Genomic DNA, 17,159 nt, shown 5'->3' on the forward strand with positions numbered 1-17,159 from the left:
GAGTCAGATAAATTTGGGGGTGTTTAGGAAGTGGTGTACAGATTTAAGGCATATTATTTCCCCCTTGATTTCGAGCGATGTTCCGAATTGGAATTGAGATTCTTGCCACGCGTGGAAAAGAATAATAAATGATTTATTTCACTAACATTTGCAAACAAAAACGCACTACAACAATTTCGTAATAAATACAGACAATAGGCTAAGAACACGCAGGATCACGCGAGGGATCATCCATTGGTGCAGGGCTGTTGGACGTAATCTAGGCAGAAGCCGCGATTGTCCAAATCCGTGGGCGCTTCGGTGGAGTCCGTGTGGAAGGCGAGCCTGAAGGGACGCACACTGGAAGCGACAGTTCTCTCAATGTTGTTCACCTCGGCATTGAAGGTTCCGCCGCAGATCCGATCCTCACAGTAGGAGTTCGTGGGCTGGCGATCAGCCACTCGGGCGCAGCCGATCATCAGCCAGTCGCTGGGACAGGAGTTGGGAATGTTCTGGGCGCCGCTGCCCACCATGGCGGGCACCAGAGTGTTGCTATTCCCGGACAGCGTGAAGGATCGCGAACGATTGTTGACTGTGTCAGGACAGGCTGAGTACTGGATGCTGCAGAAGTTCCTCTCGCTGCGCACACAAATGCTGTAGTCTTGGTTCGAGAGCTGACGACCGTTGGTGAGGTCAAAATTGAAGCTGCGCACTCTGCCATTGACTCCAGTGTGGTACTGAAGACATCCCTGATCAGCCTGGCCATCAGAGCACGAGATTAAATCAGAATCTTCAATTTCCAACCCCCAAAAAACCCACCTTTGAGATGCTTCCGCAAGGGATTTGGGTGACTCTGATCCTCCAAGCGCGCCCGAAGTTAGTTCCACTCGTGATGACTGTCAGGATGATGGGATTGCTGACGCCCATCCCAGCGTCTATGTACATGTGATCCCCAATTGCTGTGCCACAAATTGTCGGCGCTGGACTTCCTCCAGACACCAGAAACTGGTCAGAATTGCAAACGTGGTTCAGAGTTTCCGGTCCCATCAATGAAAAGTGATCGAAGTCCAGTCTTATTTGGCAAATGTCCGGATGGAGTTTGTAGATGGTCAGTTGGCAACTTCCTGTTCCTTCGTAAGTGTCCGGATGGTTGGGATTGACAAAGTAGGTTCCATTTTCCCTAATTATGCCACCGCAACTGGCCACAACTGCAGATCAAGACGAAAAGAGGTTCAATCGAAGGTTGAGATCACAATTCAACGGGTATTTTTGGAAAGTTTTTTATCTTATCTAATAGTAAAAAAATCTTATGTTATCCAAAAAACACTTTTTTTATAAACTGAGAATAATATTTGTCATATCTTTTAATTTTTTTACTTGGAAACTCTAAAGAAAAGTTCATGTAAATTTGAAAAATTGATTTTTTTAGAATAATTTTTGGATAAAATGTACTTGAAGATGGTTTAAAATTGACTTTGGAAAGTAATATTTACAGTTTTTTACAAACTTTGCCATATTTTATTATAAAGTTCCAATAAATACCTATAAAATAATTATTACACAGCAATTTCAGTACTCTAATGATCAATTGGGAGGTGTTTTGAGGTAAATTTGGCAAATTTCTGCTGAAAAACTGGAGAAATTGATTTTCTCACTATAATTTCTACTCACAAACGCAACACATTCCGTAACCATTGGCACAGGGAGCGGCCGGGATTCCACCTCTCATTTGGCACTCATTCCCCGGGAAGCAGTTGCCCACCTCTCCCGTGGGAGCCACGCACTGTCCCTGACCCCACTGGACCACAGTGAAGAGGGAGAGCCCTGAAATTCACCCGTCAATCATCAAACTGAGCACTTCATCACCACACTCAATGATCCTCTCTTACATCTCGCATCTCTGGGCGACACCTGGAATGGTGCTCCGAATTGCCTGGATTTCCCCCAAAATCCCATTTCCCCGTGACTTCTGGCCACCAGAGAGGCCACAAGGAGCACCACTGAGCACAAATCCAGGACGATCCTGGTCATTTTCACCACACTTTCGCCGAAGAGACACGCGAACAGCGAATGAGCCCGGCTGATGAGTTGTGGTGTGATTTTATAGAAGAGCTTCGTGGTTTCCGTGCAAGCTTCCGTGGCGACGAACAATGAACAATGCGTGGATCACACCGAGAGTGACGAGCGCGAGTGTCTCTCAGGTGGGCAAAAAAGGTGGCAATTTAACGCTTTTTCGTTTAGCCATTTTTTTATATTTTCAATTTCATATGAATGAGCAAAAGAGAAAAATCATTGTCGCATAAATATTCGTCTCGACGCTTTCCCTGCATCGCTCACTTCCTCTGCAATTGCATTCCAAACCACGAGAAACACACAAGAGAAGAAAAAACCATCATTTTCCAATGCATTTAATCTCCATCTGTTTTTTTTTTATTCATTCCTCACCATCTGTACAGTCACAAAATGGTCCATTAATAGCTAATTAGGAAAAGAAGAGTTGTTGTTTCGATTGAGTTTTACTTGATTCATAATTTTTTCTTCTTGCTCTTTCCCACATGAAACAGTCGAGAATTTCCACTTGAGAAATTTTGCGTTCTTTTTTTTGTTATCTTCTCCCTTCAATTATTATCACAACTTTTGGTGCATTTTGCCTCAATCTTTTTTACTACTTGCGAGTATTTTTCTGCCCTCGAAAAAAGTAAAGAAAAGAAAAATCAGAAAGTTCAGCGTCGCTAATTTGGTATTTTCTCTATCTCTAGTCGCATGCTCTCTAGATTCCTTGAATGTAAGTTGCAACGTGTTGCTTCTCCTCCTCGGTCAAGCCATTCTTCAGCGTCCTGCGCACTGCAAAAGCCAATTGCGAGACTTAGTAAATATTCCACTGAACAAACATCCTTCAAACTCTCTCTAAATATTGAAAATATTGTTAGAAATCATCATCTTCTTCATCATTAAAATCGTCAAACTACCAGAGTTAATCGATCATGCAAAAGCGGTTCTCTTTTTTTTTTCTTCAAACACAAAACAACCAACAACTAACCCAAGATTAAAAGTGTCTCTTGATCATATTTCTGATGACACTCCAGTGCTTTCGACAGTGAATCCTTCGCGCGTTCTTGACCTCTTCACTGAATCATATTTGAAAGGGTTAATCCATCACCGATCGTGTGTCAGAAACTTGTGGGAAAGGAGAGTGAAAAAGACGCCTCGGCGTCACACTTACAGGACTTTCGATCGGCGTGTCGGGTGCGTTTTCGTTCGCGTGGTGTCGATCTTGTGCCCGGCGCCTTCGTGGCCGTCTTCACCAGCGACTCCAGGATCTCATCATCGCCATCCGTGAAGTTCTCATCCCTGGCGACCGTCTTGGGCGAGTGCAGATTCTCAGGACGACGTCGTCGCCACGTGAAGGCATTCCCCTTATCCGGTGTGTCCACAGTTGTCAATGGAGAGCCCAACAATTGCCTGGCAGAATGGCATGAAAAGACTTAAATTAACATCTTTCGTGTGCCGGAAATTTGGCATTTTAAGCACTTTTTCTTCAAAATTTTAATAAAAATAATGAAAAAAAAAGATTCTTTTCCAAGTAAATTTGCAAAACAATAAAAAAATTTCATATTTTCGGTCAAAATACGTAAATAAATCAAATTATTATTCAAAATTTTCTGGATATTTAATTAAAATTTGAGTATTTGATCATTTTCCCGACATATCGACGCCAGAGGGCAGCAAAGTTGGCGTGGGGGACGCTAAAAATATCAGATTTTTCGCATTTCTTTCACTGACAAATAATAAACTCCTTTGGCAAAAATCTGGTTGAAGATTGGTTCAAATCTTTTCAACACGAAGTTTCTGAAGCACCAAAACTCCGTAAACTCATCTTAAGACATTTTCCCGCAAATTTCTCACCTCAATTCTGCATCTGCTCTGTCTTCTTGCGTCTTAAATTTGCCCACATCGATGATCATCTTCCCTCTGGTCTTGTTCCTCTCCCTGTGATTGGCCTTCTTCTCGATCTGCTGCTGCACGCGCTCCCTCGTCGTTCTGTACTCCAGAGCAAACTCCGACACGATCCGGCAGAAATCATTGGGCTTCGACTCGGCAATTCTGTGCTGCGGCACGCCGAGCCACATGAGGAATTTCCTATATCTGTTAATCACTCTCCTGTGGACGATATCCAGAATGATGATCCTCTCGGCGCAATCAGCTAGGAAATCCACCAGCTTCTGCTTGAGATGCGGCGGACAATCGTGCTTGGAGATGAGCTTCAATCGATCCCAGGAAGCTTTGCATTCCTGCTCCAGATGCACAATATTGTGCGCCAGGTCGGAAAAGTCCGCCTTTGACGCTCGCGTGATTGGACCGATCTCTGAGTAGAGATCCGTGGTGTCTGGCGAGGATTCCATGACCATGTGACAGAGATGATGCAGCAGAGAGTGCTTGTGCACAGTGTCCTTCACTTCAGGCACCTTCGCCAGATACTCAATCTGAAATCCCTTCACTGGCTGACCATTGAGGAAGATTCCCACCTCCAGCAGTGTCGCCAGGATGCATTTGAACGTCTTGTTGGCCTTCAGGAGCTCAAGACCCTGCTTCAAATCCATCAGTGGCTCCGCAATCTCCTTCTCACTGATCTCAAAGTCCAACTTGAATGCCCACAACTTCAATCTCGCCGCCAATTCGGATATCGACGACAGCGTGAGGAGAAATTGCTCAGCATTGCCAAGTGGCAGTTCGGGATTGATCATCTGTGCTTCCTGGATCTTTCCTCGCTCCTCCTCCGTGGGCAGCATGTTGAGGAGCTTGTCGATGCCTTCTCTGGTCACAACAGTGGCGTCCATCTTCAAAATGGCCGCCTTTATTGCACGCGGCGGAGGAAGTTTGGTCATTGCAATATTGATGGCATTGGATCGCTTGTGATCCAACACGATGATCTCCTTGTTCTTGTTCATCTCCTGTTGTTTCTGCAGGAACACAAGACACTCTCAGAACCCATTTTGTGCCTCATTTGAGTAATCAATTGAGGGAAGGTGAAAATATCAGCTTCACTTTTGACGTGCTGGGAAACTCAACAGTGTGCAAAGAAACAGTGAAATAGACTACAGAAGGAGAACCCCAAATGAAAGAAGAATGAGCAACAAGAAACTTCTCTCAACCCAATGAAGGGAGAATATGTTAGTAAGAATGACAAATACAAGATGATGATCAGAGTGAGCAGGATGAGAAGCAGAGCAACAAAAGGAAACAATAAATACAAGAGAATATATAAAACTCACCTCCTGCAATAATCAGAATAGAGTGTGATGGCCAGAAAGCGTAAGTTTTTTTTTTGGTTTATAGTTTTTATAAAATTTGAAAAATATTTGCAAAAAAGAACAAAATACAAAAATATCAATTAGTAAGAGAAAACAAAACAAAAATAAGACTATGAATCTAATAGAAATATTTATAATCTAAGGCTAGAGACGTGATGGTGTAGGCGAGACTCTAGGCTAGAGTGTCTACTGATTGATCTAGAGAAATCTAACAGAGAAAAATTGAAGGTGTCCTAAAGAAAGGAAAGAAACGATATTTTCCAACAAATCTCATTGTAGTTTGATAATGGAAAATGATTTCCGGATTTACTTGAATCCCAAAGATCACGTTTTTTTTTTTGGCTACGCTCATGCTGTCTAGACATCTCTTTACAGACCTCTAAAGACGTCGTGAGGAAGCCAAAAACCGATCAGAATTTGATCACAATGATTGAAGACTTGTGCCAAGCGCGACACCTTGAATGGGCACACGTTGGAGGTTGAGCAAAAAGTGACTCCAATTGTTCGCGCAGTGACAAAAAGTGTGATTATGCATGTGAGTAGGATGAGGAGTCAAAATAATGCCAGATGACGAAAGCGCGTGAATTCACCCAAAAAGAGAAAAAAACGGCGGCAAAAAGCAGCTAAATCGCATTAGGAGAGGCGCAACTGTTCCAGATCAAGTCCGCGGCGCGGCATTGTTTTGACGACGCGTGACATGGAAATATGAAGAGAGAGAGAGAATCTGCAGATCCACAGGAGAGTCTTACCTTTGTCATGAGATCTTTAGCGCGCGACTCAAAGAGGTGCTCAAGTTTATCCGTATCCACATTGGCTGGCGGCAATTCGTCCCAAACTGTGCGTCCCACAATGGCTGGAATCATGTCTTCGCGCACTTCCTTCCAGAACAGCTTCACAGTCTTCTTGGTCTTCTTCACGGATGCGTCGCCATTGCACTTGCCCGGGCCATTGAGCAGCAGCGGCGGCGGCACGAGATTTGTCGGCGGCGGCAGAAAGGGTGGCGGCATGCCAAGTGGCGGAGGCGGCGGTGGAATTGTTCCGCCCAATCCTCGCGGCGCCAGCACATCCTTCTCATCCTCCGATCCGAGATCCGTGAAGTCCAGATCGCAGAGATTCAGCGGCCGACTCATGTTTCTCACCAACTCCTCCCAGTGCAGCTCATTCTCGGACTTCTTGGGCTCGGGCGAGGCCTTCTTGAAGTCCTGATCCACACTGGGCGAGCGTGAAATATCACCGCGACTCTTGCTCTTCGCCAGGCCCTCTTTGGCTTTCGAGATCAGGCCCGTCATGTCACCTATGCGATTCTGAGGCTTCTCCTCTTGCGGACTCATGGGCAAATTGCTCAGCTTCTGCGTGAGATCCTTCACTGTGTGATCACGCTTCAGCTGCAGCAACAGCTTCTTCTCCTCATTCACGTCAGAATCTGCAAGAAGGGACAAAATCAGGATGAGATTCAGTTGAAATGTCTCTGCAGAGGCGCAACATTTCACATGACGAGACATAGAAGAATGGTTAGAGCACTCATGATCAAAAGCTCAGAGAACTTGCCTGCGGCAGGATCGAGAGGCGGCGGCGCCGCTGCGTGGCCATTCTTCGACAGTTGTGTGTAGAAATTATTGAGGCGATTGGACTCCGTCTCGAACAGCCGATGCTGCGGACTCGAAGCATCGGGCAGCACTTTTGGGTAACCGGCAAAGCCATTAGTCAGCCGGTAGTTGCCACCGCCGCGGATCACAACCAGCGGCGTCTGCAGGCGCACCGGCACGGCAGTCACGAGGCCTTCACGCATGGTTAGTGTGACAACAACAACACACAGAAAAGCACAAGAGATGATTTAGTGATGATACACACACAGAGCGCGACAGACACTCAACTCACCGTGGCCATTCTCCTCGCCACTGTTGCCATTCGTGAGTCTGCTGGCGGCATCCTGCTGCTCACGCATGAAGCTCTTCTGTCTCTCCGCACGCTCACGCCGCCTCCGCAGTCCGGGCGTCACGCCAGCACCTTCACGCGGTGCTAAGATGAAATAGAGAAGAGACAGCATTGATTTCACGGACTGCTTCAATTTTCCGACTCGCGCAAATCATACTTTTGTCCCTGCACTCGCGGAAGACGCAGTTCAACTCCGTGGAGTTCTGCGAACTTGAGCTGTCCTCATCCACCGACTGTCCAGCGGGCATTGTGTGATTGAGCGGAAGTGGCGGAACTGGCGGCGCCGGCGTATTTCCCGTGCTGTGACGCCGCGATTTTCGCCTCTCCGCCGAATCCGTGGCTCTGTAGCGCAGCGTCTTTCTCACCGAATTGTCGGGAATGCGAATGCCATCCGTTTCGCCGTCCTCAAACCTGCCCCGGTGTGCGGAGGAAAGAAAGAAAAAAAGAAACGAGACGACGAAGCATGAGTGCCAGTTTCTCTACGTTCTTGGGGCTTATCGCCCGCGTGGCAAAAAGTTTAATTACTTGAGAACCGCTTCGTAGAGTTGCAACTGGTCCAGCAGATCCAAATCGGTGCCAGGTCGTGACATATACCTCTGGATCACTCCCTCCATGCCCTGCTGCTCGAGGAAGTCACTCTCATCGTAGAAACTGTCCTGATCACTCAGGCCGGACAGTGTCTTATTGATGAGGGATGTCGCATAGATGAGCAGCTCAGTATCCGCGTTCTCGTAGTCTTTCAGCAGACTTCGGATAAAAAAGTAGAATATGAGAAACTGCGCTTAGGCAATTGCAATGCGCTCAAGTTTCGCTGAAACTTTCACAAAGAGAGGAAAAATGATAACGGATAAGTCATCAAAAAGGCGAAAAATCATCAAAACATGATCTTCTTTTAATTTGAAATTTAATTATTTGATTATTTTTCCCACATATCGCCGCGAGAGGGCAGCAAAGTTGGCGTGGGGGACGCCAAAAAAAGCATTTTTCGCATATTTTCTCCATTTTCACACCAATTCTCACATTTTATGGCTTCCATGCGTGATCTTTGCCAGCAAAAGATGAATTTTGAGCTCAAAAATAAAGCTTTTCGGGTAGAAAAAGTCTGGTTTCATGATCAGCTAATCAGATCATCTAGTTAGAGAAATTCATGTAGAAGTTTCGATTGTATTTCAGATTATTTAGAGACGTTTTAACCCACCAAATTAGCTCATTGTTAAAATTGTAGTATAGATTGGTTTGTAAAAAGCAATCGGAAATCCTTTATGTCTTTAAACTGCTGCCCTCTATCGGCAATTTGTGGAGGAAATAATCAAAATTTAAATAAACATCACAAAAAAAACGAAAAAGTATTGAATAATCACAAAATTAATGGTCTAAAATCGCAATTGATTGCCAAAGAACATTGAAGTGAGGAGCTTTAAGTCTCTAGTATTGTTTAAATTACTTTCAGGAATCTCTGCGATATTTTCGCAGCGGTTGCAAAGCCTAATCGTGAGCGTGGCGAATGTGCGGATTTTCACCGCGTCTCGATCACTCACCGCATGATGTTGGACCAGGGCAGTGAGCCTCTGGCGGCGTCCACGGTGTGGATGGCGTTCACCAGAAGATAGCAATTACTCTCCACATATTCCACGAACACGAGCAAGAGCTTGAGCGCCGTCTTCACCACTAATCTATATTTTGAGGCGATCAGCGAGTACAACCATTGAACTGTTGGTCCATTTTTCATCACCCCATTCATGCCGTCCACGTAGAGCATCACCTTTTAATTGGACAGGAAGCATTGCCCAGCATTAATGCCGTCACTCCATCACAGATCCGCCAATCAGTCCGCTCGAGAGAAAGGAGAAGAGATGCCCCAAAACAAACAGATCAATTTGGTCTGCGCGCATTTCTCAGTAAATTAATTTCTTCTCCTTTCTCTCTGGCTGAAGGCCAAAAAACACTCAAAAGTACCACGAAAGGTTGCATTGTACAAATTCTGGGTGACAAATTACGGGCGAGAGTCTCGAGAGTCTCTCAATTATGCGGCGCAAAGAGGAGTGATTGTTACCTGTCCCAGCGCTCTCAGTATGTAGTTTTGGTAGTTCTGATCCGCTCCGCTGCCCACGCGCACGAGGCAATTGAGTCCGCCGAGCGCCACGAAGCCATGCACGAGATCCTTGTCCTCCTGGAAGATCTGCTTCAGCGAGAACAGCGCCCGGCGCAACTCGCGGCCCTCCGATGACAGGAGTTTCTCTGCAAAACACAATGAAATGCGATGAAATGGCACTTTTTTTTTCTTACAAATCCAATCAATCTCGACCGACCAAAGATCTCGCGGTCTTTTTTAGAGCAACCCAGAGAGTCACATTATGAGGCCATTTGGCTCTAATCACCGTCATTAGAGAGTCCACGATTGGCGCTCTGGGCGCGAGATTTCCCATCTCTTCTCCCCAATATTCCCAATTGGATGGAACATTGAAACCGATCGCCAATTGCGTATACTGATGGTTGAGACAAGGCAAAGAGGCACTCAGAATTGCCCGCGAAATGCTTCTTGATGATCACAACGTGGAATCTCACAAACCGTGATCGCGAGAGGCGAATAAGTGCATGAATTTGCAAGAACATCGCAACATATTGAGTATCAGAAAATCACATTTATTCACCTCCTTCTTGCAATTGAGAAAATTTCTATTGCAACCAATTTAAATTAACGGATGATATTGAAGTGTTTCATGTTAGAATTCTTTTGTGGCAAAAGTTGATTTTCCATGGGTGAAAAATTGTATATATATACGCGAAGATGGCTATATAGTGAAGAATGGGCACAGATAATGAGCATTTCTGCTGCGGAAGATAACATTTTCAATGAAGAATCACAAATTCAATGGGGAAGAGAATCTCAATTGCCGTCCAGGCAATTTTCTCTCTTTCTCTCTCGCTCTTGAGTTTCACAATCAATGGACGCGCGCGCGCGGCACTTCCTTATCAATTGCGGGGGTTTTTCTTCTCTCCAATTTGTTCCCCTTTTTTATCCAAAACCATCCCACACTCTTCCATTTGCCCATGATCCCGGATTTAACGCGCGCGTACGACGTTTTCCGGATCGAATTCGCTCACGGATTTAATTGCTATTTATGGGCGAGACGTCCACAATTGCAGAAACACACGCGCGCGCGCGCGCGGTGCGGAGAAAGATGGAAAATTCTCATCCACGAAATCGTGATCGTGATCTGTGTAGCATAATAAAAATTCTTCTATCATGTTTCCAATGTTGGCCATTCTAGGGCGAAAAATCCACACCGCGCGGCGGCGAAGACACTCTGAATGTTCAATTGAGAGCCTCGCGCGAGGCTCTCTTATTTTGCAATTGACGAGAAGAATGACACGATGTGGAAATTTAATTAAATCTCAAGAGAGCTTTCCATCCACCAACAATTGATCAATTCAAATTGATTTGCAATACCCGAAGAACGTGCTCTTGTATAGTTGATTTTTGTGACCACCTTCAGGGGATCTTCGTGCGAAGCGAAATGGTTCACTTTGGCGACTGTGAAACTCTCTATTTTCTCCGCAAATTATTACTTTGATCTTCATGGGCACTCTCTATATAGCCTCTGAAGGCCTTCGTATTCTGGCTAGCCAAATTTCTGTGGAGTTCTCAAGATGTGTGTCCTTGCTGGATATCAAAAATCCAAGATAACGCAGAGACAAGGGGAAGATATTATGGTCGGAAGTCTTGTACAGCCTTTTGTGGAAGTGTTAAGAACCAGAAGTGGTAAAATATTCCGAATATCTGCACTGCCAAAGCTTCTATTTCAACAAATTGAGACACTTCATTATTCATTTTGCTTAGACAAAGCGATTTTATTGTTTTTTTAGGTTATGTGATTGATTTAAGACAGATTTCAGTAATAAAATAAGCCTCAAAATTATCAACTTCATGCTTAGTCTGAGAATATTTCTTTTTTTCTTGGCAGAGTTGAGCATTTGATCTCAAAATAAATTCATATTTATTAAGAAAAAGCTCAAAAGTCAATCATAACCTAAAAAATATCGTTTTAATCTAAAAACAATGTCTATTTTCTTAGTTATTTCCGGGGTTTGAGCAATAAAAAGGGAAATTTAACCTAATTATCTTGTATAATCATTGAGATATATTCCATATTTACTCATCTTCAAGTCTGAAATAGTTCAAATCAGTCCAAGAAGGGTTTTAAACCAATTTTTTTAATGCATTGTGTGACGACAAAACTTAGATTTTATTGTGATAAATCTAGAAATTACTGTGAGAAACAGTTGAATGAGTCTGAAAAGCGATGGAAAATGCCTTAAAAGGCGTTCAGAAGTGTCTGAAGTGTTCAAGATTTGAGGCATATTATCTTCCCCTTGTTCAGAGACAAGAAACATCGAATGTTTCGCACTGGAATTTGAGACGTATGAAATAAGAAAACCAAGTATGATTGTTTTCGGGATCAATTGCTGAAAATCCCCAAAAGCTCTTTAGCCCCGCATGGTGAACTCCAGAATTAATTCCATTGTAACTCTCGCGGGCGTCAACTCTAACCTCTCCTCACCTTGTAACTGTTCTCCCCGTTTGCTCGGACTAATTTATTAACAATGTTTGATTCTCCCGCCAATAGACAAAAAGGCTTATTTATTGTTTTGCGCGGCGTGGAGAAAATTACCGGTTTCAAAATGCCTTCGCTAATGGTAATCAAACAAGAAATCAAACATCATCATTGTCGAGTATTGCATCCCGAAACATTTACACGCGGCCGATGCCTCGAGGGCTCCACAATATGCATATTGAGTGAATGACTTCTCCAGCTGATGGGCCGGATCTTAGCCAAGGAATTCCAGGGGCTTCTGATCGATGCCAGAGAGTCACGCTCAGCGGCACGACTTCGACCGATATTTCGCGTTGTGCGCGATCGCGGGCACAGGAAATCCTCGGCCATCGTGTCTTTGTTTGCGCGCCAATTTCCACCCATCAGACAAACACCGTGAAAATTGGCGGGAAAATTGCCCATCTGTCGATTCATTCATCAGCCGCGAAATGCCACGAGATTGTAAATCTCAACGACAATTTAGCGAGTCGCCGAGTGCGCCTTCTTCCCCGCCACAGAAGTGCACCTTCTTCTCCGTCTCTCTCCAGAGGAAGATATAAATCAGGAGGTCGACACAGTGTGTCTCACTTCGAGGCGCTCTCCGGAGGAAGTTGAGCATCTTTAGCGAGCAAATCATATGCATAAATGGTGAATTTGTGGAGACATGTTTCATCTGCAGCATGGAAGAAAAAAAGAACGAATCCAGCACTACAACATTTGCTGAGCTTCTGGGCTTTGCACTCTTCGGGTTCGCACTCTGTCCATATTTTCCATGTTTCTCCGAAACTGCTGCGCAAAAAGCCTTTTGCTAACGAACTGTACAACTATGTTTGAACTATTTGTCATTCATTGTCGTCTTGTTTGTACTGTCCGTCTATTTGATCAGCGCGATGAGGTCAAATGAATAAATGACAGTGTGCACACAAAACGGCCAATTAATTCACTTTCACCCACCCTGCATTTTCACCCGAAAAACGAAAGACTTGCGCGCGGTGAGAGATTTGGCACAAATCGTGACGGTAATTTTGAGTGTGTGTCTCTGTCGCTAATTAAAGTGACTAATTAAATGAACAAACATCGAGCGTGGAGAAAGGCAGTCGAGTTCTGACCAGACCAATCGATTCGTCACAAGAACAAGGCAATGATCGCGGCAAATGGAACGGGGCACGATGGCCGGACTTTTTGCACACCGCAAACGTAGAACTTTCAAGAAGACTAGAGAACCGCGAGCCGGAAATACGCGATCGTCATTCTAGTCGACACATAAAAATGATAATTAAGGTAGCAATTAGTGATCGACCGTTTGCTGAGAGGCTGACGGGTCTCTTCATTGGCCTTCCGAGCATGTCCCAGGGATGGCATGACGTGCGACTGTCCCGGCAGATCATCTTTTTGCCCAATGCGGGCGCCAACACTCAGAAAAACCCGCGCACCCGAGACTCAATGCTCCACAAATGCTAGAAATCTATGCTCATGATTGAGTGCATCCTGCGATACAAAATGATCTAATGGGCGGAGCATAGAAAGAGGCGGGGCTACCGAATATCTTGCCAAATAAACACCATTACACAATTTATTAAAATCTCTGCATTTGAAATCTTTAAACTGTTCTGTTAGTAGATTTATAATACTTTGATTTGAAAGCGATGAAATGACAATTTTGCAGCGTTTTAACCTCAATATTAATGATGGCACGTTTAAAAAATGCCATCACTAAACAAGATTTAGCAATTTGTGAATTCTTTCTGATTAAAAAATCAGTGTAAATTAGAAACTTCCGCCAATACATTAATGAATAGACAGTTTCCCGTGTCGTCATTGAGTGCTTTCATTAAAAGAACATTCGCAAAAAATGCAAATTGAAATTCATTTATAATTTCATCGACTAAATTAGCAGTCCAAATTAAGTCATTAGCAAACTAATTAACTCATCTATAGAATACAGAATAATCGAATTTCCTTGAGTAATTTTTCACCAATTGACTGTCTTAAAAGCATCTCTTGGTCTAGAAGAGGTATTGAGTTACACCCCTGAGAAGAGCAATCATACTGAGTCTTAAGTGCGAACAATGCGTCTTGAGGGGAAACAATGAAGACGATTTCCCTGCCAAGTGATTGATATTTGCATTTTGAGGCACTGAATGAAGTCTCTTTTTTCATCTTTATCGATGGCAACAATGAAGATGCCACTGAATGCAAAGAGAAGTTGAAGTATCTTGAGAGTCAAATGCTGCCCATTTGCCCGGATTGACGTCTCTCTCACTCACTCACTCTCCAGCCACACGATAAATTATCTCCCCATTTAATGCATAATGAGAGTTTCTCATTGGGAAAGTTTCCTCAACTGTCTGTGTGTGAGTGTGTGTTTTTTAGCCTCCCATTTAATTACACATCTCATATGTATGCTGGATACAGTAATTGTTTAAATGTGGAGTAATCACATGCAATAATTGTGAAAAATAAACACTCGCGCGAGAGTCACCTTTTGTATTTGGCCCCGAGGAGAAAGACGCTTTTGATAGAGAGCACACGAGAAATTGCTAATTTCCTCATAGGCCATTTTTTTTGTGTGGCGAGAGAGTGTTTCCATGCATTTCACTTTTGCAAAGTGATTTTCACAGGCCATTTTGCACACTTTGACGGGCCTTCGACGCTTCTCTTCCACATCAAACATTGCGGAAGACAAAGAAGAGTGTCAACAAAGGCTGTTGAATTGTTTGAATTACAACCCAGAGTTGCCTATCTTGGCGGTGGACTTTATGAAAGATACACGAATGTGCGATAAGACCACTTAATAGATGAAAAATTACACATGGCAGAAGTGAGAGATAATTATACTGATGAAATGCCTTAATTTCGGAGATATGATGACATTATTATACACCATTTCTTTCCGTTAGAAACAGTCTCTAAACCTCAGAAACTTTCCTCAAAATATTAATCTCTTTCCATTTGAAATAAATTGCATTGAGAGACTTTCATCCGCGCAATTCAAGAATCGCGAGCGTCTATCAGAAGAAAAGAGACTTAATATGACCGCATAAAGCCATCTCTGTGCCAATTAGTGAGAGATTTTAGAAAGGGAAATGCGCCTTGAGGCCCACTTTTGACCCACTGATATTTGTGGCGGAGCGAAAAGGCACACGAGAGATCAATTAGAAGTGGGTCCAAAAGGGGGAGTATATATATAATCAGATCTCTGCTGCTGCCGTTGGACACGCTTTCCAAGCGCGGGCATCCCAAGTGCGAATCCCACGCTGCGTCTGTCTCGGTATCGGCGGTCCATCGACAGGAATGATTCCGAGAGTCTGAGGAACAGAGAGAAGCCATTAACCCGTCGCGCTGACACTGATTGCCTTCGACGGCTATTTAGAATTGAAGAGTGGGTTCGCGCGAACAGCACGGACCACACGAGGATCGAGGGCCAAATATTGGAAACGCGACTTCTCCATACTCAGAGAAAAGTGTCTGTGTGCCCTTCGACTGCAAACGGAGTAAGATGGGTGGCAATGCGTGAAGAATTGTGCTGAAGTGCTCAAACAGTGAGTCACCAAGGGGAGATAATATGCCTCAAATCTGTACACCACTTCCTGACACTTCTGAACGCCTTTTGAGACATTTTCCATCGCTTTTTATACACTCAATTCTGACTTATCGCAATATAATCAGTGTTTTGCCATCAGAAAATGGTTTAACAAAATTCTGACCAAATTGTGAGGTTATTAATTAGACTTAAAAATCCTTCTTACACTAATTTTGATCTATTCCAAACTAGATAATGTTTCTACTAGATAATGAAGTTGAATTTACCACTTTAAAGCAAAAACGACGGAAATAACTAAACAGAGAAACATTCTTCTAGACCAAAATGACATTTTTGAGGTTATGATTGACTTTAAAGCTTTTTCTTCATCAATGTGAAGTTTTTTCGATCAAAAATTAGTCAAAAATACTCAAATCTATGAAGAAAAAGTAAAATATTTGCAGCTTAAACACAAATTTGATGATTTATATGGTTATTTAATGACCAAAATCTGTCTTAAATCAATCACAAAACCTACAAAAATTGCTTCAATTTGTTAAAAAAAAATTTTTATGACAAACTATTGATAAACTACAGGATTTTAGCTCTGTCCAATACTGACTTTGCAATACTTTAATGCGCAAAGCGACGATTTGCTGTGCCAGCGGAAGATACAGCGAAGGGTTAAGTGGGGTCATGAGCGTGAAAAAAGGCATCCCGTGAGTGACACAGCATTGGGCAGTGTTGCAAATTGTCAAGATTTAATACACACCATCATCAGTGTCTTCTAACGAGTGTGAATTGAGAGATAATTAAGGTACAATGACATGAAGAAATAATCTCGACATTGAGACTCCTTCCAACCACACATTTCCCACCTTTCTTCTCTCTCGCCTGTCATTCTCCGACGACGCCAGAGAGGTTTTTCCCACCGCCGGAAAGAGAGCCCAAAGAGATTTAGAGGCTCTCCTGCAACAATTGCATAATATATCTCGACGGGAAGTTGCAACTGACGGCTTTTGACAAGGCGCCTTTCTTGCCTTGCACTTGAACAATCGCTCGCGAAGTGAAAGTGACCCCAACCTGTGCAAATATCTATGTGCTTAATCATTGGAGACAAAACTTACCAATGATCGCGTGGACGCGAACGCTGAGCTGCGTGCGAACGACCAGGGAATTCTTGCGGCTGCAAAATGTTATGAAAATGTGTAAGAAAAGCGGCGGTGAGTTTGAGGACGCGCAGGACTGGTGGTCCGCAATTACCCTGATTGAAGGCCATCGATGTCTTCAGACTGCTCCGCCAGCGAAGACTCCAGATCCAGATAGGCTCCGTAGTCGCCGTCTTTGTACACCTGAAGGGCTGCATCGTCCAGCTGCAAAGAGAAGGAACCGTGAGAGCCGCTCATTCACGCGAAATCGCCAAGAGGGGGATTTTGGAGGGCGCGCAAGTGCCATTACGCTCAAGACATACTTTGAAGATCTCATCTCTCATTTGCATTACTGCTCAACCCCTTTTGGCACTCTTCTCTTGTTTTTGCCTCTTTTGTATCTTTTTCTCACTCTCTCAGAGAACTCAAAAGCCTTCCCTTTCCCGAAATGCACCGGGAAAATGACTTGAGTTTCTTCGGCAAGAAGTGCGCGACGCTCTTGAGAAGAAATTCTCACGTATGCAAAACACTCCTCTCGATCTTCCCATTCTTCGGTCACACCAAGAGCATCCATCGCGCTGTGGTTCTCTGTCTTTGTTTGATGGCCAAAGGGGAGTTGGAACCGTGGGTGGAATAATGACTTCCCGCGGGAATGGAGTCGCGCGCG

General features: G+C 44.0%; 2 protein-coding genes across 7 annotated transcripts in view; both read right to left on the reverse strand.

Moving 5' to 3' along the window:
- Positions 1 to 227: 227 nt before the first annotated feature.
- On the reverse strand, positions 228 to 2,010 carry LOC132260918 (uncharacterized). Its single transcript, XM_059759313.1, has 4 exons — positions 1,869 to 2,010; positions 1,651 to 1,803; positions 799 to 1,187; positions 228 to 737 (listed from the first exon to the last, which is right to left on the reverse strand). The coding sequence occupies exons 1-4, from the start codon at positions 2,008 to 2,010 to the stop codon at positions 228 to 230; spliced, it is 1,194 nt and encodes a 397-aa protein (XP_059615296.1).
- Positions 2,011 to 2,371: 361 nt separating this feature from the next.
- LOC132260417 (FH1/FH2 domain-containing protein 3) overlaps positions 2,372 to 17,159 on the reverse strand; it is a 41,071-nt gene continuing 26,283 nt past the window's right edge. For 4 of the 6 annotated variants that reach the window (XM_059758498.1, XM_059758499.1, XM_059758496.1 and 1 more), the window contains 11 exons: positions 16,608 to 16,717; positions 16,472 to 16,530; positions 9,280 to 9,464; positions 8,765 to 8,988; positions 7,752 to 7,973; positions 7,384 to 7,637; positions 7,170 to 7,310; positions 6,041 to 6,714; positions 3,886 to 4,940; positions 3,203 to 3,441; positions 2,372 to 2,823 (listed from right to left, as the gene is read on the reverse strand). In XM_059758498.1, the coding sequence (XP_059614481.1) occupies positions 2,750 to 2,823; positions 3,203 to 3,441; positions 3,886 to 4,940; positions 6,041 to 6,714; positions 7,170 to 7,310; positions 7,384 to 7,637; positions 7,752 to 7,973; positions 8,765 to 8,988; positions 9,280 to 9,464; positions 16,472 to 16,530; positions 16,608 to 16,717 (3,237 nt within the window). In that variant the 3' untranslated portion in view covers positions 2,372 to 2,749. Of the gene's footprint in view, positions 2,824 to 3,019; positions 3,108 to 3,202; positions 3,442 to 3,885; positions 4,941 to 5,252; positions 5,525 to 6,040; positions 6,715 to 7,169; positions 7,311 to 7,383; positions 7,638 to 7,751; positions 7,974 to 8,764; positions 8,989 to 9,279; positions 9,465 to 16,471; positions 16,531 to 16,607; positions 16,718 to 17,159 lie in introns of those variants that run through there. The other 2 variants (XM_059758497.1, XR_009468366.1) reach the window with 2 other exon arrangements.

Source organism: Phlebotomus argentipes, unplaced genomic scaffold (assembly GCF_947086385.1).
Source record: "Phlebotomus argentipes unplaced genomic scaffold, Phlebotomus argentipes genome assembly scaffold_18, whole genome shotgun sequence".
Taxonomy (NCBI): Eukaryota; Metazoa; Arthropoda; class Insecta; order Diptera; family Psychodidae; genus Phlebotomus; species Phlebotomus argentipes.